The 27448-nt window shown below is 32.5% G+C and overlaps 1 protein-coding gene across 1 annotated transcript in view; it reads left to right on the plus strand.

The window, feature by feature from the left end:
• Window positions 1–25425, plus strand: part of LOC111502771 (uncharacterized) — a 358694-nt gene extending 333269 nt beyond the window's left edge. The window contains exons 10-15 of the mRNA XM_074173303.1: window positions 7709–7827; window positions 9069–9329; window positions 12966–15910; window positions 18625–19051; window positions 21005–21259; window positions 24475–25425. Coding sequence (XP_074029404.1) covers window positions 7709–7827; window positions 9069–9329; window positions 12966–15910; window positions 18625–19051; window positions 21005–21259; window positions 24475–24762 — 4295 coding nt within the window. The 3' untranslated portion in view covers window positions 24763–25425. The remainder of the gene's footprint in view (window positions 1–7708; window positions 7828–9068; window positions 9330–12965; window positions 15911–18624; window positions 19052–21004; window positions 21260–24474) is intronic.
• Window positions 25426–27448: the final 2023 nt, after the last annotated feature.

Raw genomic sequence — 27448 nt, forward strand, 5'->3', positions numbered from 1 at the left:
GTCTGTTTCGGAATTGTCTCTTGTCGCAACGTTTTATTGCGGGGGAGGCTATTGAGATCGGTAAAATCATATTCGACGGTTTGCTGAAGTGGAATTGTACGATTTTCCGCACGCCTTTGTTATTATCATTCGTCTTTTGTTCTAATGAATAGAGTCTGGAATGAGGGAAAACTACCCTAAGAGATTGCATAATGTATTCTTCAATTTGTCTAATTCCGGAACAATAATTATTCATATACAACGCCTATCGGAAATTTTATAATATATTAAGACAAACGGTAAATTAAAAACCAAGTCCTGTCAGCTGGCCTTTACTAATCGTTGTGATTTCTTGTACTTCACGTTTGCAAATGTATTTTGTTTTTTCTATTCGTCAATTTATCACATCAATAATAATCACAAGGAAAAGCACCACTCTCACAAATTCACAATAAAACAACTCAAAATAGTCTATTTCACATTCAACTGTACAGATCAAGTGTTAACCGTTTGACGTCGCCATTTGCTGAACACAGCGCACACCGGTAAAAATTTGTCTCTTCTATTAGTGCAAGGAAGGGGTTTTCCTTTTTGTTGTAAGATTGCTCGCATTCAGCCTATCCCCAAAAAGAGCAAGAAAAATCTTCCAAATAACTACAGACCAATCGCTTTGCTATCAGTGACATTTGGCTTTCGGAAACGAAGATCAACAGGCGACCTTCTATCGTATTTCATCCATATTTGGAATAACGCAATCCAGAAACGTGGAGAGTCAAGAGCTGTTGCGCTTGATATTTCTAAGGCCTTTGACCGTGTGTGGCATGAGAGTTTGCCGGCCAAACTTCGATGCTATGGCTTCTCGGATCATTTTTGTGTATGGCTCTTCAGCTTTCTGAAAAAACGTTCTATGCAAGTGGCCGTCGATGGATTTTTTCCGAATACTTTTACCATCAACGCTGGTGTTTCCCAGAGATCCATATTGTCTCCAACCCTGTTTTTATTGAATATCAACGACTTATTGGGAAAAACGAAGAATCCAATATATTGCTTTGTTGAAGACAGCACACTTGTCTCGTCATTCCATTTGGATTCCATGACATCGTCTGCAGATGCACATCTTCACCGGCAGCAGGAGGTTGCTGCTTCTCAAAAACTTGGAACACTGTTCCCAACCAGAAAACTGTACACACCTCAGCAACTTTTGATGCTTTATAAAGTTCAGGTCAGACCTTCTATGGAGTATTGTTCTCATGTATATGGAGCTCTGCCCCTAAACACACCCTGAAGCTGCTGGATTTCATCCAGAAAAGAACCATCCGCCTGATTGGAGACGCAACATTGATAGTCTGGAACATCGAAGAAAGGTTGGGATCTGTCTCTCTTCTATAGGTACATTCACGGGAAGTGAAGTCACTTGGCACCAAGAGCGGTAGATATCAGAAATACGCGACGGACTGTGGCTGCTCATCGTTTTGAGATTCAATTCAGTACACCTCGAACTTCACTGTTTAAGAACTCTTTCATTTGGAGAACTGCGTTTATGTGGAATTAACTTCCTGAGAACGCAGCAGAATTATGACATATCTTCATTATTTTTCATTTCCATTCGACGGGAACCAGTGGTTTCTCGTTTCTAACATCTAAGGGATGATGAATGATTAGTAACCTAAAAAAAAGTTCGTTTTTCTTTGGACAAGTAATCTGCTCGCAAAAGCTACATCTAAACAATTAAAAATAAATACGTGTATACCAGTTTGGAAAAATTACACTTTCAAAATATGTTGATCAGTATCTAGGATCATTTGCATTTTGTGAAAATTTTTGGAAACTTTGTTGATCCATAACGAAACAAAATAGTTCAGTCATCTGTGGGGCATCTAACGTTTTTCGTGATTTGAATTTATTTTTTCTAAGTTTGTTCTCATCATGTAAAAGTGTCTGTGTGTAAAAAATTATGAAAATTTCATATAATTTTCAACTTCTTGGAACGCCAGCAGCTAAACCAATTTGATATGTGTTTGATGTTGTTGATAGACAAAGACCGATTTGTAATGTAACAAGGACATTCACATTCTTATCTGTGAAAACAGACCGTTTAGTACATCTTAAAGATGCTCCTGAAAGGCCGGTTTTGTTTGAATTTCTGCAGGTGTGAATATCGAGTTGCCAGAAGATAAAACATGTGAGCATTTTATTTCGAAAGACTTCATGATGAAATTACACAAGATACAAAGTGTGACCAGTGAGTGTACATTTTTTTAAATTTTAAGTGCCACGTGACAAGTGCTTATATATAAAAATTTTCTCAATTTTTAAATTGTTTTCAGAATTGTAATTGCTTGTTGAAGTTGTCGCATATAATTTTAACTACTCTCCTCAGCTGACCTTGTTATAAACTTCTATTTCAATTAGGTATGTAATGAAGTATAACTGATAACCTATTCATTATTCACCTAATAACAAATCTATTAGCTCACTTCAATTACTAATCTTGTTAGCAATTACCGTTATTTCAATTGATTTTGAACTAATTACCTGAATGTATTTCACTGCATTATCACGGACTGTTATAAAGTGATTTTCTGGCCTCAAATCTTATTGTGTAAATTTGCACTATAGAAACATTTTATTTCTGAATGTACCCCCTTTACTAAGGTTATATGATAATTAGGTGTTTTATTGACAAAACCTGAACGTTTGAAAAGTCAATAGTTTGGAGGGTAAACAAAAATGAAAATTTATTCAATCAGATGAGAATAGTTTAGTTATTCTCGGTTATACTCACTGTCGCTGATTCAGGTATATATTTCCATTGGTATTATATAATGTTTTTTTAACACTTCTATAGTTATGTTTAATAATTTTAAATATATTTCAAGAGGGTCATTCACATGAACATGTTCTCTTCATAGGATTTTTCAATTGTTCATTAAATTATTGTCAATCAAATAGTTCTGCTGGTAACATATCATATTAATCCAATTTTTGACGAAACATGTTTTTATTTCGAAAACATATCAAATTTTCAGCAGATGTTCGAAGAATCTAACAAAATTGATCTTTACGAAATAATAAGGTTTCTAGATCTTTTTTTATAGCCTTTCTATGAATATCTTGAGTGTTTCTTTAACACAAACGTTCGTTTGTAGGCCTACTACGATGAAACTGAAGGGTTAGATACTCGAAAAAGTGTTACGAAGATGTGGGTTGCAAAATTTGTAGATTCGATGACCGAATTGAGAGGAATATCCTTCCTTCTTTGAATCATTAGTAGTGTTTACAAAAAAGTATTTTTGCTACAAATCTGGGATCCAGATCGCAAAATGTTCAAAAATCTTGTAGAATATTTATCAGTTATGATTTACCTGGTCTTCATTGTGGAATATTCCAAATGTTCTTTATTTTTCCAGTTCAAATCTAGAAGATTGAAAATATTATACTTGAAAGAGATATTTTTGAATGCGAGCCAGTTGTGACAGTTTTGATTATATTTCAAAGTTATTTGGTTATTTTTGTGGTCAGTCGTTGAGTACAAGTTTAGATGAAATAAATATAGATTAAAAATACTAAAAAACACGCTTTTATAGCATACGAAACTGAAAAATGAAAAATAAATATAGTTCTATAAAACACGCTTTTAAAGAATATCGAGCTAAAAAGTTGAAAATATTTTTTTTAAATAAGGTGAGAACAATAATGAACGAAAAATACTAGTATTATTGTGAAAAAGCGTGGGCGCTTTGTGCCATATTTTTTGTATATCAAGCGTTCGTCGCTTTTTTCACAATAATACTAGTATTTTTCGTTCGTTATTGTTTTAAGATTATTAAAAAAAAGTAACTTCTTAGTTCGATGTTCTTTAGAAGCTTGTTTTTTCGTTTTTTTAACTATATTTATCTTTAGCTATTCCTACTGATAATGTAATAGATTTAGAAATCAATTACTACTTTCTGTAGAAAAATTGTTTAAGTTCATTTAATGTTTCCGAACTTAGAAAGGCAGAAAATATATTTTAGAAAATTGCAAAAAAATCAATTGAGGGAAAGAAGTTGATGTTAGAGACAAAAAAAATCTGAAAGGGGCAGCGTGTAGTAGGAAAAGTGGCGTTTTAATTTTCGATTTGTTTTTAAATAATTCTGTGAATGAAACTAGGAAAAACTTAATGCTATTTCCTCAATTTTGCCTGAATTAAATCATCATATTTGAAAGAAAAACTGTCGAGGAATTGTGTGACTTTTTTCCATTCCGTATGGAATGAAAAATAGAATAAATATGTAAAGAGAAATGAAACTTTCTATGTTTTACCACTTTTATTTGTAATTAACTTTACTGCCGTTTCGTCCTATACGGACATTTTCAAACTTATATATTGTATAAGGACGAAACTGCAGTAACGTTAGTTACAAATAAAAGTGGTAAAAACATAGAAAATTTCATTTCTCTTTTCATTATGATTTCCTATCACGTAGTTAACGGCTACATCCATCAATTTATTGAATAAATATGTATGTCATATCAATTACTGAGATTTATTTTCTCTGAGTAATTAAGTAACAACATAATAGATATGCCTCTTTTACATTTCTTTTAGAATATGTATACCATAAATTCGAAATACTGATTTTCTATGAGAAATCAAATAATAATAAAATTCATTGCGGATGTCGTCATATTCCAAACAAGGATATTGCGTTGACTCGATTAGTTTGCGTGTTCAACCTTGATTCCGACACTTGATTCGTTCGAGAGGTCCGAGTTTCAGCATTCCGAATGCCATTTTTATTATAATCACCACACCATTACCTACATTTTCTTATTATTAATAAGTCACTCGGTCCAGTATTGTCAGAAAATAATAGAATATTGAGCAAGGAACCATTTTCCTTCACTCATCGTTAAGCTATCAGAACCCAACCTCGGGAAAAACATTTTACTGGATAGAATACGACGTAATTTTAGGCTCATTTTTAGTCCCCTCTTTCTCATTACCTCCGAATTTACGAGTTTTCTTTAAAAAAAAATGAGATGATACTATTTCCATTCCAGAATCGAAGAGAAATCTTTCACACTATGGAAATTTTGACTCGTACTAACGAGAAATAAGTCATAATAGCAAAGAACTCAATCAATCAATGCACCTGTCAATGAATGAAAGAAATTAAATGAAATAAAACTAGATGTAAATAATTATGATACTCATTCGAGCCTGGGTCTAAAATTCTCAGTGAATTTCAATTTTTCCCATATTTCAAGATCATGTCCAAAAAGTTCTTTCTATTTATTAGGTCCTGAGGTAATGAAAGTATCTAGAACTCATAAAATAAATTAACATGTGGAAAATTGGCGATAGAAGGGGCTTAAATGAGCCTAAAATTATGGCGTAGTCTAATTCAGCAAGGTGTTTTTCTTGAGATCTGCAGCTTAAAGAAAAAGCTTCGATATCTTCCTTAAATAGAGAGTACAAAATTCGGGAAAAGAGTACAAAATTTGCGTAAAACTAACCTAAAATAGTGGTGTATAAATTGTAAACATTCAAAAGAGTTATGCTTTCTTATTAAGGGTGGTATATTTTTTTTCGTGTTGATAATGATAGACGAAAAATCCCTTGGCATTAGTCAGTTATACAGTATATTTCTCTAATGTCCGGGTCAACTCAAAAAATTGAAATTTGGGATAATGAGATTAATGTATGAATACTTTATTTTCAAGTGAAATTGACAGATGAAACATATTCAAATACAGTTCCCCTGTTAAATTTTGACCAATAAATAGAGGTCCTACAATATGGTTTCCCAATATTCCTGCCCAAACGTTAATTTTTTCAGGATATTGGACATGTGTTTCCCGGAAAATGTGAGGGTTGGTGTCACTCCAATAACGGCAATTTTGTCTGTGAACATTGCCGATTAAAAAATGTACATTCGTCACTGAATCAAATATTGTGAAGATAGGTAGGATGCCTTGCAATGGTTTCTGTCATGATTTCGCAGAATTCTGTTCATCGATCAGGGTCATCTTCAGTTAATTGGTGTACCATTTTAATTTTGTATGGATGATACCTATTCCTCTTCAAAAGTCTCCACACAGTAGAAGGAGACACCTCACAAACATTCGCGACGGAATAAGAAGACTGTCAATTATTGGATAAGTAGATTGTTCAGGATTTACTACCATCTCACCAATTATTTGCACTTGCTGTACTTCCGGAATGGACGGATGACCTGGGGGCTTTTTGTTATGTACACTACCGGTAGTTGTGAATTTGGATACAAGTTCCCTCAAATATTTTTTACAGATAGGACGATTCGGAAAACGTTCATTGAAAATCCTTTCGGTCTCGTGAAAGTTACGCGTTGCACCGTAAATAAAAATCGCTTCAATTTTTTCTTCCAATGGACGAGAATTAACCATTTTAGAGAATGTTGATGTGGTACCTGTCTACTAGTAAAACCAAAAACTAAATGAGAATATTCTAACATGATGATGTTCATTGTCGTACTGACATTTTTTGTAGTTTTTATAAACAAAAAACAACTTAACAAACCTTATCGAGTTGTTGGAATTACCATATGGCAGATAAAAAGAAATATTTCTAGAAATATCTAGAAATAGAAATATAATGTGTTTTGTCTTCAGGAAATCATTAAATGTTCCGCCATTTTGTAGTAGGTGAAGATATTGACTTCATATTCTAAAGTTGTGAAATATTCGTCAGGAGCTTCAAAATGATGTGTCACAAGACCCCCCTTTCCATTTAAATTTTTTTATTTGAAGATGGCGCCCAGTCGCCAGTTGGTTTTCTGAAGAATCGAGTATTTGTTGTAAGAAAATCGTAAAAAATATCCATTGAATTATTCCTAAATCATTATAAAAATTTTTTCATTCAATTTATATTCTATATTTTTAACTTTGAAACCTGTTTTATCGAATATTCAGTCTCTATTTGTTTTAATAATTTTTTTTTTAAATTCACTTTAACTGCTTCTTTAAGTCCATTAGATATTACATGAAAAATATTTTTGATGAAAAAATCACTTTGTTCAGTTTAATTATTCAAAGGTGTTTCCTGAATTTATCTGTTGGTAGCTTTCTCAAAGAATTCAGAATTCAATTGTGAACCCTCTAAATTTTAGTACCTGTGAGACCTTTGTATTATTTACTTTCTACACAGAGACTGTATTGGGGTCTTTTAAAATCTGATCTTTCAGGTGTGCACACCACAGAGATATTTTATTTTGCTTGGAAATATTTAAATGATATATATATATATAGTTTGTGTTCCACTGTGTATAATTGTACGTTAATCATATCTAACTTTATTTAAAACTTAATATCTAGAGACTCCAATGTGTTATGCATAATCAGCTCTATTTATTTTTCTATGTACTTTTTCAAAAAAGTCATACTGAACAGTGTGCAATTCAGTTGTTACATACCCGTCTCATGATTTATGTATTAAATAAGGTTATTGTGAAAACAATCTTGATTTTTTTATATTAGGTATATGTAAAATATTAGCACCCAAGTATATAATTATCATAGTAACCCTGTGATTTACAAAATTATTTTAATTTTTGGTCTGTTTAATCATCTCAGGGGTATGAGAGGGATTTTCTGTTTAATTGGATAATTGACATTTTATGATATTTGTCCAATTGTTCCTTTCATTTTGTGGTGAGAGTTTTTGTTGTTATCATTCTTGAGAGTGATTGTGTATTCTTTGTTTCAGTTCATGATGTTAGAGGGTTAGAGGAAAACGTAGCAGACAGTGATTCCGAGGACGAGTGGAACTATATCAAGGGAGAGGAAGCAAATAAAGAAAATATATCTCCGGTGCCAGAACAAAAGGTGAGTTTAAAATACAATGTAGACAAAAATATTCATTACAAATGATAGGTAATGTTACCAGACTTAAAATTTGAAGGCTTACAAGGAAGTTAAATTATCAATAAGATATCCAAATGGTTCATTTTTCATAATACTAATATTTCAGTATTATAGTGTATTTCTTTCATAAATATTTGGTGATTATGGAGATCAATGTTGTTACAATAAAGAATATTTAATATTTAAAACAATTGTATATGAACATCGATATGGATTTTTGTTGAAGGTAGTTCAAGGAGATAAAAATTTATTCATCCACATAATTCATGTTACCTAATCTTACTGATAACAATCCAGAGAAAAAACGTAAATGTGGGAAAATCGATGTGCAATACCTGCTATATTTTTATCTATGATGTCAAATGAAGGTATTCAATTTTTCGCAGTTGATCGATTTGGTAGTTGTAGCATTTGTTTTGATATCGTTTGAGTCTCAGATGAGATTGTCACAATTTTTTTTTATAAAGATGGAGAAGTAGACCTTTCTTTCATAAAATCATAAAATTAGTATTTGATACCCAATCACTAATTTCTAAGATACTTTGACAACTCCAAAATCATGAGTACCTAAAACGAATAAATTTATCGAATTAGTCCTGATATTGGAGTCATAATACAAAAAATATATCAGTATAACTTTGCTCAAGGTAATCACCATAGTTATGTGTTTCAATGATGGTATTTAATTGCCTGCAGAATGAAGGAGAGTTATATCACACAGCTTATAATTTGGCTTATGTATAAGGTGAAGTTGTAGTGTCATAATAATAATAATGATAATAACTAATTCAGTAATATCTGAATTGATTACAACTGTTACAGCTGTTTGCGGATGGAAATATATTTATAAATTTTTAAATGTGCTTCTATAATAAATTTAAAATAAGTGAAGTTGGAGTATATATATTTTTTTGCGTGTACTTGTGGATATGAATATATTTATATATTTTCTGACATTAAAAATTATCTGTATTTGCCTATCTATCTATCTGATTTACTTAACAGTATTTTTATGGTTTAACGTGTATAACCCGATTTTTTGCACAGTAAATCGGGACACGTTAAAATATTCTAAGTGAAAGTACAAGGCAATTGGAAATGCATAAAGCCTACATATTTTTAACCCTCATGTATTCAATTACATCTATTTGATGTAGTAGTAAGTTGAAAAATCGATTTTAAACGCTATTCCAATTGCTTAGGTTGCCGATATTCCCGAAGAGGACGACAACATGTCTCAGCTGAATCCTAACGCTGCAGAATTTGTACCAGTCTCACCAACAAGAAGTGTTCCATCACCGGCATGTAGGGTACTTATAAATGATCACGTTATATCCCAATCTCCTAAAAGGCCTGTCAATGAACTAGACATCAATCTACCTAATCCTTCCGATTTCGAAAAAGAAGTCAAGTCCAGACCTAGTGAAGTGGAATCGTACAGCAATGGTCACAATGGTGACAGTGTAAGTAATTATGATAACAATTTTTTATTGCAATTCTTTCATCAACGGATGAAACTACTGTTTTCCTTATATCTGGCTGGATTGATATCAACTGACAATTGTGGTCCTTTGGGACAAAACAGGAACTTGAAAACAAAATTACCGAAACTTTTGCTAGCATTACAGAAATATTCAAAAACGTTATAAAATATTGTAAAACTTCCTAATCAGTTCAAAAATAGACTGTTTTACTGTCAGGAGGTTCAAGAGGAACATTCTGAATATTTGCCCAGTTGATTTTTTATCTTGAAAAAAAATTATTTTTTCCGTTAAGCAGCTTTAGCACCCCTACGAACGACAACCCTCAGAAGTCGAAACTTGTGCGAGCTAACGACTAACGAGGTCTTATCTTTTAACGTGTGATTCCTAACACGAGTTGGACGATAGCAAGTGAAAATCGATCGTTCAGCCTGTGGCTTGAACCAGCGACCAACACGGCGGTCGATTGACTGAGTTAACAAAGCACCTATGTCGAACCGCCCGCCTACCAACCGAAGTATAAGATGAATGATAACAAGGTTTAAATGCTATCGGTTTAACTGCAAAAAATGTTACTAATTCGTTTCTCTTTACAAAGAATATTTATTTAAAAAATCCGACATAGGTTGGCGGTGATACGAAATTTCTAGTCCCAAACATCAATAACTCCGAAACTGGTTATCAAAATTCAAAAAAACTAAAGGTCGTTGTATACAAAATGTCACAAGACCCCTTTCCTTTTGAAAAAAATGTTAACAGTACTCTCTCGGCGACAAGTGATGTCACTCTACTGGTTTTTTATCAAAACGTACTGAAAATGTTTTTTTTTTTAAATTTTGTTCGATTCTGGTATCTTGCCCCGTTCGAAAGTTGAGAGTATACGTCCACGCACTGTTTCAGTGCATAGTTTCTATTCACTATTAAGATTTTCCGGATTGCAAGATATTGCTCTTGATTTTGCATCGTGTTTTTCGTTAGCTGTTACTTCCTTAACACAAGTTTAGCACTTGTGTTAAGGAAGTAATATAAACATTGATTGAGTGGTACAAACAAATTAAACATTTTCAAAGAGCAATTAATAAAATGAGTTATTGGGAATTGGGTGTCACAAATAATTTGAATATTTTGGAAAAGCAATAGGTATAAAATTGGTATCCAAGAGAAATTATCAGGATATGTAGTGTAAACACGGTCATGAAGTCACAAAGCTTGCTATTATTAACACTGATTAGATATCTGTTGAATATGGAAGAATGCAAATAAAAAGTCAGTTCACTGTCTTAGTTGTAATCGAGTGAGTAGATATTCATTTTATGGAAAAATTATGCTGATTCGATTCAAGTTTTTTTATTAACTAAATTATACTTGTCTGTAATAACACCATTGTTGTGTAATCGGTCTGAAATACTCACTAAATGAAATTTGATTTCTGTGCTAATATTAAATGAAAATATTTGAAATGTTCATTACTCCCAGTTTAAATTATAATTATTTTTGGTACAGAATGTCATAAAAAATCCCATGAAATTATTTTCCTGTTACATGTATAAATGGTAATTTTGCTTTTAGATAAATTCATTATTTCTATAGTCAATACAACTAACGACACAGTACACCATTTACAACAAAGTTGTTATTTTGATAGCATCAAATAATTCAACAGTCAACTTTTTTTTTGCTTCTTGGGAGGTGTCCGACTCATTTTATTCTTTCAAGTCTTCAAAATAGGTTCATCAGTTACAAGTGAAGCGACCGTGTAGTGAAACGCGTTTTGAACAAAATTTCTTTGAAAATTCTATGATTCTTATCATAGATAGTGTTATAATTTTCAAGTAACTGGTCATAAATTCATAGAAAGAAAAATAAATCAAAAGGAAAAACGACTTTATGAAAAAATCAATGTCTGGATATTAATAGTGAAACAGATAATTTTTGGAGTTTATTTACTTACTGTAACAAATATTTTCAACTTCAGTTTTACTTTGACTTTCCAAATTTTTTTAATGCATTAGATCACTGTTGTCCGTTATTTCATGTATATGATAGTTAGGTGACCTTGTTGGTCACTATTAATTTTGAAGAGTATATTAAAATGCAAATGCTTTCAACTTATTTTACACCAAGTGAATTAATATGCAGAGCAGAATGAATATCTGCTAAAATATCTACCAGCCTTCAGGGTTTATGTAGGTTTGTTTTTTTTTTGTATATTCAATTGATTTTTATACTAATCTTTTAAAAAGTTCATCTTGCAAGTAAGTTTAATCAAACGGGTGTTTTCTGAAAAGCCCCCTATGAACCACTTAGGAATAACAACGTCTCTCTGAGTTATATGAGATTTCTAAGTTATCGTTCCTGGTACATATCATTAAGTGTTGAAAGAAAATTGCTTTCACGAATTTTCTGAAAAAAAAAACTAACACATAACTCTAAAACCAGGTAACTGGCTCTAAGTTGAAAAAATCCTTGAAATTTGTTTTCCAGGTAATAAATAGGTTGCTGTGTTACTGACAAATTTTGTATTAATAAATGAAACATCAAAAACACACAGATGTTTGAAAAGTTTTCATATAAATTGAGTGAAGCTTATATTATCTTTGTTGCTTTTAGAGATTGTTGTTCGTCTTTTATTTTGTATGAATTTAATTTGAATGAATTTCTCAATGGGACGATAGCTGTTTGGGTTAGTGTGAGTGATTTGTTTCACACACTAATCGACTATCAAGTGAAACGATGGTTAAATCCGCGAGGCAGGATGATCGATTTTCACTGCCTATCGTCCAGCCCATGCTAGAAATCGCACGTTAATAGATAATACTTCCTTAATCTGTAGTTCGCAAAAGTTTCAACTTAGGAAGGATGTGACTTGTAGGGACTCCAAATTGTAGGGACTCCGAATATGAATTCATAGTAAATTAAATTATTTAATTGAATTTAAATTATTTTTAAAATCATTACCAGCCAGTGATTTATTGGGCAAGGGTTTTCCAATTAATCTTTTGATGGCCTGAAGTAGGTGCCAAGGCTAATTGACCTACTGGATTTCTTTTGTTCTTTAGAAATTATCATTGTAACAATCAGTTATGAGAGGTAGTTGCTGAAAATTGAGTATCCTAAAATTTTTTTGTTATTTGGCACTGACGCATCCTTATCTTTTAGCCAACAGTTTGCCTTATGTTCCTGTATTCTTTTCACCTGTCTATACAAATACACAGTTTTCGTTAAACATGGCGATGATTTTTCATGGATTCAAATAATTTCAATAATTCGCCTTTACACATATACTATCTGTTTGAATTCAAGATAAATATTATTTTGGAATTATTATGTTACTTCTTACTGGAACCTCTGGCGTAAAATAAATCTATTGAAAAACACTTTCCCAACACCAGACAAAATTACGGTCTGTCGACCCGTGCTACGCTAACTTGGTTAGCGTATCATTTGACATGCTTATTTGAATATACTTACAAAATATAGACGAAATGATAAGGTATATAAATCTAATGTAGTGTGACAATTTTAAAAATAATTTTTACCCATTTTTATCAAAGTACCAAGAACATATCATTTGTGATGAATATCAAGTCAAAAATTCTTACCTACTTAAATTTTCAGGACAGCAACACAACACCTACTGATTTAATGGAGGGTATATTGAATGGAAAGAATATTGATGAAATTCCAGAATTCCAACCTGGAAGTACACCAAAAAAAGTATTACCAAGTGACGAATTCCACTTCGGACCTAATGCAGCCCCGTTTACACCTGTCAGACTTTTGGATCAATCTGAAGCAGCACTATCAACAAGAGCCATTTACGGAGATGAATCATTTGCAACTGTGGAAACATCCTTCAATGAGTCTGATGCAACTGAAGATGTAGCTACTGATTTGAATACTTTAAACAAGGAATCCGATCCTATGTCAATGTCCTTTTATGCAGATAAGGGAGATTCAAATCCTTTTGATCTTGACAAAGTCCAAGTATTACCAGAGAATTTGGATGAGTTTTTGAAACAGCCGGATACAGAAAACTTTGATGAGACCATTTCAGATCTCCCAGAACATCATCCTCTGGGTGAACCGCAACAGTCCAGCGAACCTATATTGAACAATGACGATGCTTTACAAATTACGGACTTGGACAAACATTCGTATGATGATGAGAAGGAGCTTGCCTCACCGCTGGAACCAGACAGTGATGTGATAGAAATTGAGAAGGATTCTTCTGAGAAAGATTCTTCTGAGAAAGATTTACTTGGTGGTGTTGAAGAAACTGATTTTTCAAAAACTCCAGAACCAAGATATGAAAATCTACTTGAAGAGAAATTTTGCCATGTTTCTGAAAAGTCAGAATCGCTAGGAGAATTGCCAGCCAATGTAGAGGTTATATCTCCCTCACCAACTCCTGAGATAATCTCTCCAGAACCAAGGACAGTATCTCCTGAAAAAAGTATACAATCTACCAACGAAGATCTGTCTTGTGAAAGGCCTCATTCTTTAGAAAATATTCCTCATGATGTGGAACTATTATCACCAGAAACCATGGAGAGACTATCGGAGTCACCAAGACCAGATGTCTCGGAAAAAGAAGTTACCAGTCCGGTAGAGGAACAAGCCTCCGAGGTTAGTGATCTACTTAAGAAGCCTGAAAGTACTGAAGTTGATCAGTTTTTGAATCGCCCAGAAGATACCGAAGTCAATGATTTACTTTTGCAACCTGAAGCTGAGGAAGTTAGTGATTTACTTGGAAGACCTGAAGCTAATGAAAGTAGTGATTTACTAAGTCAACCTAAAGCTGAGGAAGTTGATGACTTTCTGAATCAACCAGAAGCTACGGAAGTTGATGACTTGCTAAATCAGCCAGAAGCTACGGAAATTAGTAATTTACTTGAACAGTCTAATAGTACTGTCACAAATAATGTGCAGAACCAACTGGATGATGTTTTGAAACAACCGGTAGCTACTGAGGTTAGTAATTTACTAGGACAACCAGAATCACTTGAAAAGGAGGATTTGAACAAGCAAACTGAAGTTGATGTCAAGTTAGAGAAACTGATTCATCCTGAAGTCAGTGACTTATTGAATGAACATATCAATGAAGTTTCTAATACGTTGGTTCAACCGGTAGATGAATTTCTGGAACAACCAAGACCAAATGATGTTGAGGAAGTTATGGAAAGAACGGAGCTTCATGATATGTTGGAGCATCCAAAAGTATCTGAATGTGATGAATTATCAAAACTAGCAGAAACAGCTGAAGTTGCTAATCTTGAAGTGCAGGAGTCCTTAACAAAGGTTTGTGAATTATCGCTTGCAAAATCTCCTGAACTTTTAGAAGTCAGTGAACCTGCAGTTATAGCTTCTGAATCACCAGTATCAAAATCTCCCTTGCCAGAAAATGAAAACATTGAATCATTCACACCAGTGTGTCAGTTGCCGTGCATGAAAGAACCAGAGGAAGTTGGTGAAAATGAAGTGAAAGAATCACAGTTGGCAGTTTGTGAACCACCAGTTTCAAAATCTCCTGCAGTTGAGTTATTCGAAAGCAAATCTCCAATTTGCGAAATAACCGAATCCAAATCATCTGTTTGTGATTTATCTGAATCTAAATCACCATTTCCAGATGAAGTTGTTGGTAGTGTGCAGAGTGACTCTGGAGACCTCGAGTCTCCTGCATCACCTGATTTCACTAGACCGGAATTGATAGAACAAGCTCAGGTGCACTTTGTAGAACTCTGCCATCCAACAGAGGATATTCATCATACAGAATCACCTCAAGAAGATATCACATCTTCCGTGAGAGATGATGATATTACTTCTCCAGTTTCGCCTCCAGTTAATGATGTTATTGAGGATAGCTTCATAGCAGATCAACCAACAGTTTGTGCTGTGGCTCAAGATATCACATCTTCTGTTCTAGAAGCAGGATCGCCTTCATCAACTTTGAACCGAGAACGCGAGGTTCCTTCACCAAAATCTATAGCTGATACTGAATCTGTAGCCACAACTGATAATAATTCCTTCTTGGAACGTTCACTACCACCTGAGGTCAACTCTCCGTTGAGCACTACAGAAGATGAAATTGAAAAAGATTTGTATTCCAATAATCCTTTGCATAAATGCGTTTACCCGCTACCACCTCAGCCTACCAGCGAGGAAATTGACATTAAGACTGAAAACATTTCCCCAGAATTTGCCGAACAAACTGTCGTCACTCCGTCCGAGGAAAGCAAACAAGAAGAAATACCCGTTATTTCGCTGCTAGAGTCCTCTGTTGTAGAACCTGTTGTTGAAGAAAAGCCAGAATCCAAAGAATTGGCAGGAGAAGTGACTGCAGTGGGTGTAGTTGCTGCTGTTGCCACTGGTGCTGCAATCGCTGCAGTTGCCTCGGCAACAAAAGTTGAGGAAAACAAAAAGTCAACTGTTGCATCCACAAAGAAACTATCTGTTTCCAAGAGCTCTATGGCGACGTCTAAATCTACTCCCAAACAGTCTCCAGTTCCAAAAACCACAAGTAGACCTAGCGCTTCACCTAGAGTTGCTCCTTCAAAAACTGGGTGAGTTTTTTTGTATTCAACACAATATCAAATGACTAATATTTCCCATTACATGAATTTTGAGCAATCATCTAAATTGATGTTCATTTTTTTGTAATAAATGGATAATCTACTAGTCTCATCATTACAATATGAGGACTAATAAAAAATTTCGTATCCCTAGAACCAAAACTAAAAGTTTGATGAAATTGTTGTTGTTTTAGAGACTGGAATATTTCAAAAAATTATCTCAAGGCATTAAAGGCTCATTCAATTTTTACAGTTTAAAAGATCAGGTAAAATAACATGTGATGTCATTGAATCCTTAATTGTTTGTTTCTTCTAACTTAATTTTAGGTTTCAAAATACTTTCAAATAGTTGTATATTCAGGTTTATACACTTATTTTTGAGAATAATTTCAACAGATGCAAAAATTTTATATATTTAGTTTTTTAGTAGTATAATGATAGAAATATATATATATTTTACAATACCTCTGGCGTGAAATGGATCTATTGAAAAAAACACTTTTTCCTCTCTAGAACAAAAAAAATCTCTGGCAGTGTGTATTTCGCTAACAGAGTTAGCATCATCAGGAGATGACAAACTATTCCTTACAAGCTATGTCAACGTTTTTATATGCATCTTCAGGAATCATTACCTTGAATGAGGGTTATTTAATGAATTCCTAGTATTTTGTTATTCACTACCTTTACTTTTTTCCCTACCTGACTAATACCTAATGTTTACCTATAGTAATTAAAACTATTTCTTACAAGTTATGTTAATGATTTATATTTTACATGAATCATAATCTTGCATAATATTAAGGTCTATTGATAATTTCCTGTTATTTTGTTATTTACTACTTGACTGGTACCTAATCTTCACCATTTTTTCCATATCTCTTCTACCTGTGTACTAGTGTGAACAATAAGCCATTAGGAATGGGACCTTTTTCACAGTTCATAGATCTCATTTCACATTTTTTTTATTTCAAAACTTGATGTCATGCACCAGGTACAACAATTTAAAGCATTCATTGCTATTCTGAATTTTTTTTGCTATTCTGCATGCCATTTTCGATGGCATGAGCAACACTGATTATCTCTGGTTTATGACCAAATATGTGAACCATGTTCCTTCCAGCGAGCTTATAGACGGTATAGTTTAATGGGCATATTTTATTGTAATTCTCACAAACTATTTCGTGAGTCTTAGATTTTTTCTTTTCTATCATCTTATCTTTTGGATTGCCCAACACTTGAAGTGTACAAACAGTTTTGAAATCCTCTTTCATATTCAATTTTTCAAAAATTTTGACTAATACTTTGTTGGATTTTTGGTTCGTATGGAAGAATCATAAATTTTGAGTCTTCATTTTTCTGACAAATTGACGATTCATATAGACACACAATAATATTTCTCTTTCTAATTATTATTATTATTATTCAACTTATCGAATATATTTGAAAGATGTCCATTAATTTTCTCAAAGGGAACGTGACTATGTTTATTTTCATGGCAAATCTGTTCGTGATCAGTTTTGAAATGGAAGCATGAGAAGAGTAGGATTATTTTTCACGAACTTGGATCCAACACGTTAATGATGTACTTACCGCCTTTGATACGAATAAGAATAAGGTAGAGGATTTTGTAACTTGTCTCATTAACAGAACTCCAAATATAAAGTTCACGTATAAAATTGAAAATAATGAATAGTTACAATTCTTGGATGTTCCAGTTATAAGAAATATCGATAAGAGTTTATAATTTAATGTATATATGAAGAATACTAGCACTTTCAGATATATCCCTGACAGCTCACACTATTGCCCACAAAAAAAATGGCGAAAACTTCAACCATTTTGTCAAAGATATATCAAGAAAAAAGTTATCAAGGAGATAATTGAAAGTAACTAGTTGGAAGTAAGACGATGAGTTAATTAGGAACAGGACTTCGTAAATTCTTGGCTTTTCAGAAAGATAGAAATTCAAAATTCATAGTTTTTCCATACAAATCAAAATTCACCAACGGATTGGTTCAAATTTTTGAGAAATTGAATAGGAAAGTGTATTTCAAAACTGCTTGTATACTTAAACAAGTGTTGGGAACTCAAAAGACAGAAAAAGAAAATCCTGGAATTTACGAAATAAGTTGTGAGGATTGCGGTCAAACTAAGCAGGCTATTATTACTCACTACATAGACCAGAGAAGTTTTCAGTGTTGTTCAAATAGGGAATGGCCACAGAATGAGTGAACTTTTTAGATGCCTTCGAAAGTTCAGAATAAAAAATGTGGAATGAGGACTATGAGCACCGATAAAGGTCTCATTCCTGATATTTTTTTGTTTGCATCAGTACACATACAGAGAGATACTGGAAATAAAGGTAAAAATTAGGTATCACTCAGGTAGTGAATAATAAAATACTAGGAATAAATAATTGACCCTGATCACATTATTACAAAGTAATAATTCGGCTAGATGCATATGAAAACATTGCTTGTAAGGAATAGTTTTAGTTATCCAATGATGCTAACTTGGTTAGCGAAACGCGATTTGAGAGACAGCATTTTCATTATGATGAGGAAAAAGTGTTTTAAAAAGGTTTTATAATACTGACAATGTTTGTACGGTTGGTATAAAAATTATTAAGGTTTGTATGTATATTAGGATTTGTTATTTGAGGTTTGATTTCACTTCACCTGATGTGATATTTTTATTATTTTCAGAGCTCCAAAATCGTCAGTTACAGCCGCCCCCAAAGCAGCACCACCTAAGCCTCAGACCAAACCAAAAAGCTCACTTCCTCCAAAACCAGCAGAGAAAAAGCCGGCCACGAGTAGTGACCTGAAATCAGCAGTGAAATCTACAACAACAGTCAAAAAGATCACATCAGAAAGTGTTACAAAAACGGCAAGTACTAACAAATCGACTACAGCAACATCCAAGGTTAGTCCAACAAAAGCAGCTCCTTCTCGACCAGCTGCTGCTACTTCTCGACCAACTGCTGCTCCAAAGCCTGCACCTGCTCCAAAAGCGGCACTGACTCGTCCTACAACTGCTGTCAATACTGCAGCAAAGGCAAGACCAACGACTTTGACAAATAAACCACTTGCTAGTTCTTCACCTTCTAAAACGACGTCTAGCGTTACTAAGGTAAGACATTTCATTAAGCTTAAGAAAATAACATTAAATATGCCTTATTGTCTAAAGAGGTAATATTATTGAAAAAGCCAAAGAACAAGGAACAAGAATTTTGAGTATAGCCTTTTTGAATTATGGAAAAAAGTCCCCCTTGAAATTCGTAACTTATACATTTTTTAATGAAGTATTTAATATATAATTATTCCAAAACTATAAAAACAATAAAAATTATTTGCGCTCCGGGGCGACTTCATTGATTACAATGTGTATGTGTAAATAAATGTTAATTTGTTTAAGCTTACGATGTTAAATTAGTTATAATTATTTTATTTATTTTTGTTTGCCTTTAATTTTAATATTTATTTGGATTGACATGTTACACATTCTATGTATTCTTGTACAAATGGAACCAATACACACTACTTACTTAATAAATTGATGGATGTAGCCGTTACTTCATGGTAGGAGATCATAATGAAGAAAAGAGAATTGAAACTTTCTATGTTTCTGCAGTTTCGTCCTATATGGATATTTTCAAACTTTTACTCATTTATACAAATGTATAATTTTGAAAATATCTTTATAAGAGGAAACTGGAGTAACGTTAGTTACAAATAAAAGTGGAAAAAACATAGAAAGTTTCAATCCTCTTTTCTTCATCACTTACTTAATACTTACTATGAATACTTACAAGAAAATAATATAACTAATGTAAATATAAAATGGATATAAACATAAAAATTAATATATAAAATTTAATTCTCATTTTTGGAATAAGTTGATTATTCTACAGAAAAAATAAAATGTAATTTTCGTTGCTGGACAGGGCTAAAGTATAAAAGAATCCATCTCCGGCCTGCCGGAAATGGATTTTTGACGTAAGTTATTTTGAGATGTTTGACGAGACCTCCATGATTGCGCTAGTCTCTGTGAATCATCTCGTTTGTTCAGACAGTCGGGACGTTTTTCAATTTCATTGGCTCCATGAATTATCCTGGCCTGAAAAGTGTTCTCTGTAGCAATGGTTTTGGTGTGTCTGAAGCTTATTGTGTGGCTTGTTTCAAGGTGATGTTTGAAGAGGGATGAGGCTGGATCTGATTTGCTAACAGCTAGTTCATGTTCATAAGCTCTGTTGGAAATTCTTTCATTGGTCTGGCCAATGTAAGTTCTGGGGCAGTTAGAACAGGCATATCGTGTCCTTGTGTGTTCATAAAAGAGTGGATATTGGATTGTTGGCTGTGAATATTTTTCTTACTTTATGCCTTTTCAGAATTTGGCTTTCTTTGTCGGTAACTCCATGGAGGGAGAAAAGCAAGTTCCACACCCCTTCCTTTCATTTTTGAATTCTTCCAGTTGTTATATTCTTTTTCCTAAGAATATCTCCCAACTAATGTCCAGAATAGGTCCATTTGTTATTGTTTATAACTATATTCAGTTTTGTTAAACATGTGTTAGCTTCATCTTTGAAGGATCTTATTTTGTCAGTAGAACATTTTTAGATCTTAGTTTCTTATCTTGTTACAAAAAAAATTGTGAATCTTTCAAAAAAAGGAAGGAAGCAATCAGTTTTGAAACTGAACTATATACAAGAATGTGTAGATCATGCAAAGAAGTAATTTTCATACACAAACTGAAAGAAAAAGGCCTCCTGGAACAGCTACTTTCATATAAACATTGAATTACACAAAAGAAAAATACCTTTGAAACAAATACTTTTATATGAACGCTGAATTATACGAAAAACATTTTTCGTTGTTGTCTGTTCATTCAATGAATGGAAAGATGCATTTTTCAATTAAAAATTGTGATATATGTAGTAGAATATTAATGTAGCCAATAAATTATATTCATTTTAAAAACTCGATAGCCCAAGTCTCGTTATAAAAAAAATCCACACGTTTCTGTTGAACAACTATTTTGAATTGATAAATTCTGAAGTTTTTGAAAAAAAATATTCATTTTCAGGTAACTCTCTCAAAAACTTCACCAAGAACGGCAACCGCTCCTCCAAAACCTAAACTTGCACCAACAAATGCGCCTGCACCGAAACCCAGAGTACCCTTGTCAAAAACAGTAAGTAAAGCACCGGATACTGAAAAACAAAACAAAGAAAGTGCCAACAAACTGACAGCATCACGAAGCATCACTAGTACTACCAAAACTACAGGGACTGCGACTTCAAGAACAACTTCTAGTAGTGTTCGTAGGGTGGAAAGCAAGGTAATATTTCTAAAAAAATTGGGTGAAATATAGATAAATAGAATTATTTGGTCATTAGTAAATTTCACATTTACGACGTGTCAAAAAAAGTTACCATGATACCATTTTCACTAAACAGCTTTACAAAAATGCAACACGTGTTTTGCTATACAATAGATTCTTCAGGCGTGTCTTTTTAGAGTAAAGACATGCCTGACATGAATCAAAACACTTTTGTCTAATTTCCAATAGTTATTTCATTTGTATGACCGGTTTTGGGTTTTACCCCATTATCAAGTAAAAAACTAACATGTGAAATCTGAAAAGTAGGTTATATAGGGAGTTTTTAGGTAATCTAGAAGGCGAGGTAGTTGAATGAACAAGGTTGCCAACTATAAAATTCAACACTAAAGATTATAGGGGTTGTCAAACTTATTAATTCAAGAGTGGAGACCTACATAAATCAAGTTGATCGTTTAGGGGTATATATTTCGGGTTTTCAATTGATTTATTAATTTCCATGGCTTCCAACAAATTCATTTTCTTCCTTTTATTATATATGTGTAGGATTTTGAGGTTATCTAAACCTCAAATTCTGCACACACCTTTAGTTTGGATGACACTGCATGGTTAGCTGGTAATGCCATTCTACGTCCAATATGGCGGACCGCCCTAGATGAAAGACTTGTTTTTTTATGCACCTCCATGATATTGGTATTAAGTGAAAAGGTTTGCTGAAAATAATGTGAAAAATAACAAAAAAAAAGATTGATAGATGGAATAGCTTTCAAACTTTTTCGCTGGTTCATTAAAATGAGCCAACTTTCATTTTTTCACTGCCTCATTAGAATGAACTGCATAGTATTGTCGACATTTTTTTGTAGTTCAAGAGGTACAACTTTAATATTGAATTTTGAAAAATACCACCTTCCATTACAATTTTCAAGATGGATGGCGAAGTTAAAAATGGCATTTAAAAACAATAAATGTAGGTGAATTGCTGGAAAATTAAATTTTCTCATTATTTCAAGTTGTTTGGCAATATTTCCATAGTTGATGTAATAGCTACATTGAATTTGGAGAAAATGGCCCCATCATTTTGAATTGCGATCATTGTCATTCTATCAAATAGTTCAAAAATATTCAGGGTTGTATCAAAAATTTTGGACTTTGTTCCATTTCAGGTTAAGCTGTAAGGAAATTCGGAATTTTGGGATAAATCTTTGCTTTTTACTTCTCAATCTTTATACAAAAATGTTGGAATATTCCAAAAGAAGAAAGAAAGCAATTAATTGAGTTCAAAATAAACTCTTTATAAAAACACTATCATTCACAATGGTGTACTTAAATGTTTCTTAAATGTTTTGAAATAAGACACCTGTCTTATTACCTCATCAGCCCCTTTTTGAATAATATGATAAGACTAAGCACTCATTTTATTCATAAAGATAACATTAGTTCATTAATAATAATAATCTTTATTTCAAAAATATGCCGACTATTACAGCTTGTACACAGACAACATACAATGAAATAATGTCAACAAAAAATAAATAAAAAGACTACATATACTCATAAATATATACATTTCTATAATTCTGTTTGGTCTAAATCGTCACTAACACTATATGATTCTAAATCTATTAAATATTTTTTTATTTCTTTCTTAGATTTCTTTATGCTCCTCAAATCTTTGAATTGATTAGGCAATTTACTGTACTCATTGACATGTAATGAGAAGTTTTTTCTGTTATGGTTAACCTCTGTATAGGGAGCACAAAATCATTTCTTCTTGTTCCATAGGAATGTTGTTAAAGGAACAGATGCCTATTTTTCAATACAAAAATTAAGCATTCATAAATATAAAGAGCATATATCGTCATTATCCCATTATTCTTGAAGACATATCAACACGTTTGATTATTCTTCAAATTACTCATAATTTTGATTGCTCTTTTCTGAATTACAAATATTTTATTTATATTACTAATGCTTCCCCAAAATATGATTCCATATCTAACTACGACTCAAAATTGGAAAAATATAAAATTTTTACTGATTCTTTGTTAAGATATTTGTGAACCACCCTTAATCCATATGAAATTTTGCTCAATTTGTTAGCTGTATAATTAATCTGTTTGTTCCATTTCAAGAATTCATCAATATGGAGTCCTAGAAATTTGGTGTCTTCTGAATATTTTATAGTAATGTTTTCAATATTTAAATTGTGAGGTCGTTCTATCTGTAATTGATTAGTTCTAAAAAGTATAAGATTAGTTTTAGATTCATTCAAAATCAACCTATTCCTAGTGAACCATTCTTTTGTATCATTAAACATTTCCATACCTGTTTTTACTAATTCAGGGTATGTTTCACGGCCTATTAATAAATTAGTGTCATCAGTAAAGACTGTAATTGAATTTTGTGTGTTTGAATGATAATATAAATCGTTTATATAGATAATACAATGTTTCCTTGGGGTATTCCTACTTCAACTGAATATTGATAACGTAGCATTTAAATTCAATAATAATCAAATAGAATACAAACTTGAAATAAAACTCTTATATATCGATGAAAAATTATTTTGAAGAATCATCTAGAAAATTTAGGACATAAGCTCTCTCTAATAATTGGGGACAGAATAAATAACCTTTATTGATACCAGGCACCATAGATTATTTATAAAGAGACGATAACAAAAAAAAAAGGTTATACATTTCGCATAAGTTTTTAATTAATATTTATCACTGCCTAATCAATTCAAGTTTGTAGTATTTAGTAGCTTTTTGGGGTTCAGATAATATATAAACTCCAAGCCAATACAAAAATTGTAAAATGAAATGATGAAATGTATATTCAAATAAAATTTTTGAGAGCCAATGAATTATTTATGAATTAAAATTCTGTAAATTTGTCTATTTTGTCAGAAATAAACTAAATCTTCCAACTTAAATTTTAATGATGTGAATGAGTTCATGAACACAACATGCATCCTCGAGATCCCTCAAAATTTCATATAAATTAGAAATGAGTAGTTATTCAAAATATATTTTCTGAATTCGAAAAAAAAACAATATATACTTTTTTACTCAACATTTATTTTTTTAAATATCAAATGGTAACTTCCTTCTCAAATTATCAAGTGTTTTTTTGCTTTGTTTGTTGATATATATTCTATTTTTCTAACAAATTGCAATAGATTTTTGGGAAAATAAAGAGTTATTATTTTTTAGGCCTCAGCAACACGAACGACCCAATCGAAAACGACCACAACTACTATGAAATCTACAACTGGTAAAAAACCAATAGAAATCATCAGAAATGCATCTAGCAAGACCAAGACTACTACAAAAATCGAGAAACCTAAAGAAAATGAGGCCTCAATAGTCACTGAGGAAATCTCGGTTAACAACATAAGCTCAACTATCGATAGTGAACCTCAACTGGTTAAGGATAATTCACCAATCGATAACAAACTAATAACTGAATCTACACTTATTCAGACTAATACTGCAGACTGAAAGAATTACTAACAATTTATATACTGTTTAGCTTATGATATGGAATAACTGTTACGATTAAATTTTTTTATATCTTTATGCCCTTAACTACTATGTGTGTATAGAGCTGTGGTAATGATTAGTAATGAATATTCAAGTGGTGTGGATACAAGAGACTTTAAGTAATGAAAAAATATTTTAAGTTTAATTTATACACATCTATCAATAAACGAATTGACGATATAAATGTCAATAAAAAAAATGTATGTATATCCTAAGTTAAGCTTTTTACTGCTTAGGTGTGCTGATGTGATGCTATGCACTCTTCTGTATATATATTTAAAGTTTATATTCATGAATTTTATAATTGGGTGCTAAATTATGTTGGCCTTTTCGAAATGTGTTGCAAAATTTATGAAAGATACTTAATGAATAATATTACGGGAATATGTTTCCTCACATCTTTTTAACACTTTTTTAAAAACATTTTAACCTTTCTGAATTGATAAGTAAATTAGTAAGTATGCAGGTATTTTAATTTAACTACACCTTTATTTTTTTTATACTTAAGATTTTGTTTTAATGTTGAAATTTTATTATCGTGTTTGTCCTTTAGTTTGCTATTTTATTTATTATTTGTGAATTATACTACTTTTCAGCACAAAATAAAAGCCTTTGCAGGGTTATGTTCTTTTATTTATTCCAAAGAACACTCAGTATGTTGAATCTCTTTATTTCATGAAGAATCAAGAGTGCAGTAGATTGTTTTTGTCAAAATATTTTTCATAAGGAGGGGTCCAAGTGCTTAGACCTTGGTATTTCTATGCATCTTGATTCCTTTAAAATGAAAAGGTGAATAGATAAGTACTTTTTCGATCATTTACAATTTGATTTCAATTAAAGATCTACCGGTATATGGCTGTTTCATCCTGTTGCGTCATCATTAGTACTGAGCAGGTGGTTTTTGACTGAAAACAAGCTGAGAAAAATTAAGAAAAAAGTATTTGATGAAAATCACTAAAAGCAAAAGTGGAACCACTTATTGGTCAGACACCCAAGTTAGCTTGCCAAGTTCTTATGTCAATGTTTGTGATTTGACCAATCTCAAAAAAACTGCGTTGGTAAAGATTTGGGAAGCTATCCTGGAGTGCCATTGGAAAACGAATCCACATTTCTAGAAATTATATAAAATCAAGAAAAGCTAATGCAGAGGATTCACAAAGATTTCCTCATCCATAGAGGTCATTACGGAGACGTGCAACGAATTAAATACCAGATCATAGCCTGTGAACCCACAATCTTCGCTTGGAAAATAGGCAGATTGAGGTCTTGATGTCGTCATACTTTGTTGAAAATTGCTTCAAAACCAAAACGTTGAATATATAAAGTGTTCCATATATATGTTCCATATATATACAGGGTGTTCCTAAACATCGTGCACATACGAAAGGGGGTAATTCTTTGGCTTATTTCATAACTACAAGTTCATATAAACATAGGTCCGCAAAAGCTTCGTTACCAATTTACAAGGTGTTGAAATTACAAGATTTTTCTTGTTATTTCTTTGGAGCTCCTGCAGTTTTCGAGATATTGAGCTCAAATTTGGAATCTAGATTGCGTTATAGGGCATACATTAGTGGGTTTTGTCAGATGGTTGTTGATTCTACAAGGTGATATTTTTTCAGGAGTCATGTTTCATTTTCTCCCCCTGAACTTTTTTACTGTGCGCCGCTGGTAGATTCTAAAATACAAAATGAATTTTCCATTTTATTTGGAAACTTTTTTTGTTTAGAAACTCTTTTCGTTTCTGCGACCGTTATCGAGAAAAAAATTGAAGATTTTTTGTAGAAATGATTTATTTTACAATACAAAACCTCTATTCAGTTGTTCTCATACACTTCATGTAAACACTTCCGAGACAAAATAGAAAAATATGCTGGAGTGCTGTCGTGCATAAATCAAATTTCTCAACAAAAGAGGCAAGTGTTCAAGTAATAAAGGCGATTCCTGCAGTTCCTATTGAACTTCTTTGCAGTGCGCCGCTGGTAGATTCTACGATACAAAATAAATGTTTTGTTTTCTTTAGGAGTTTTTTTTCGGATTTGCGTTTTAACTATTTAAGGTTTTAGTTTGACACTGTACGGTATAAAATTAATTGTTTTAATTACTCGTTACAATCTCAAACAATGTCAATTTTTACCAATTCTGAAATGGCTGAGATGCATTTTATCTATGGTCCAGACGTTTGTACATGGAGCGCTATCCCAATAGAGTAATACCTGATCAAAGAACATTCTCGAAAATCCATAGGCGTCTTGTAGAAACTGGATGTGTTAATAAAAAGGTATGTGACGGAGGTAGACCACGTACTGTTAGAACTCCACAGATCGAAGAAGCTGTTCTAAATGAAATAGAAGAACATCCCAGTACTAACACCAGAATAATCGGTAAACATTTAAATATTAGTCATCAGGTTATTTGAAGAATATTTCGCGAGTCTCTACTATACCCTTACCATATTCAAAGAGTGCAGGCGCTTCTTCCTCGAGATTTCCCTTTAAGGATCAATTTCTGCCAGTGGTACCTTAATAGACTAGCAGATGACCCCGATTTTGACTGTAAAATCCTTTTTACTGACGAAGCCAATTTTTCAAGGAATTCCATTATTAATTTTCATAACAACCACATATGGGCACAAGAAAATCCA

Source organism: Leptinotarsa decemlineata, unplaced genomic scaffold, assembly GCF_025532065.1.
Source record: "Leptinotarsa decemlineata unplaced genomic scaffold, Ldec_3_MD MMD2_tig00000218_RagTag_RagTag, whole genome shotgun sequence".
Classification (NCBI taxonomy): Eukaryota; Metazoa; Arthropoda; class Insecta; order Coleoptera; family Chrysomelidae; genus Leptinotarsa; species Leptinotarsa decemlineata.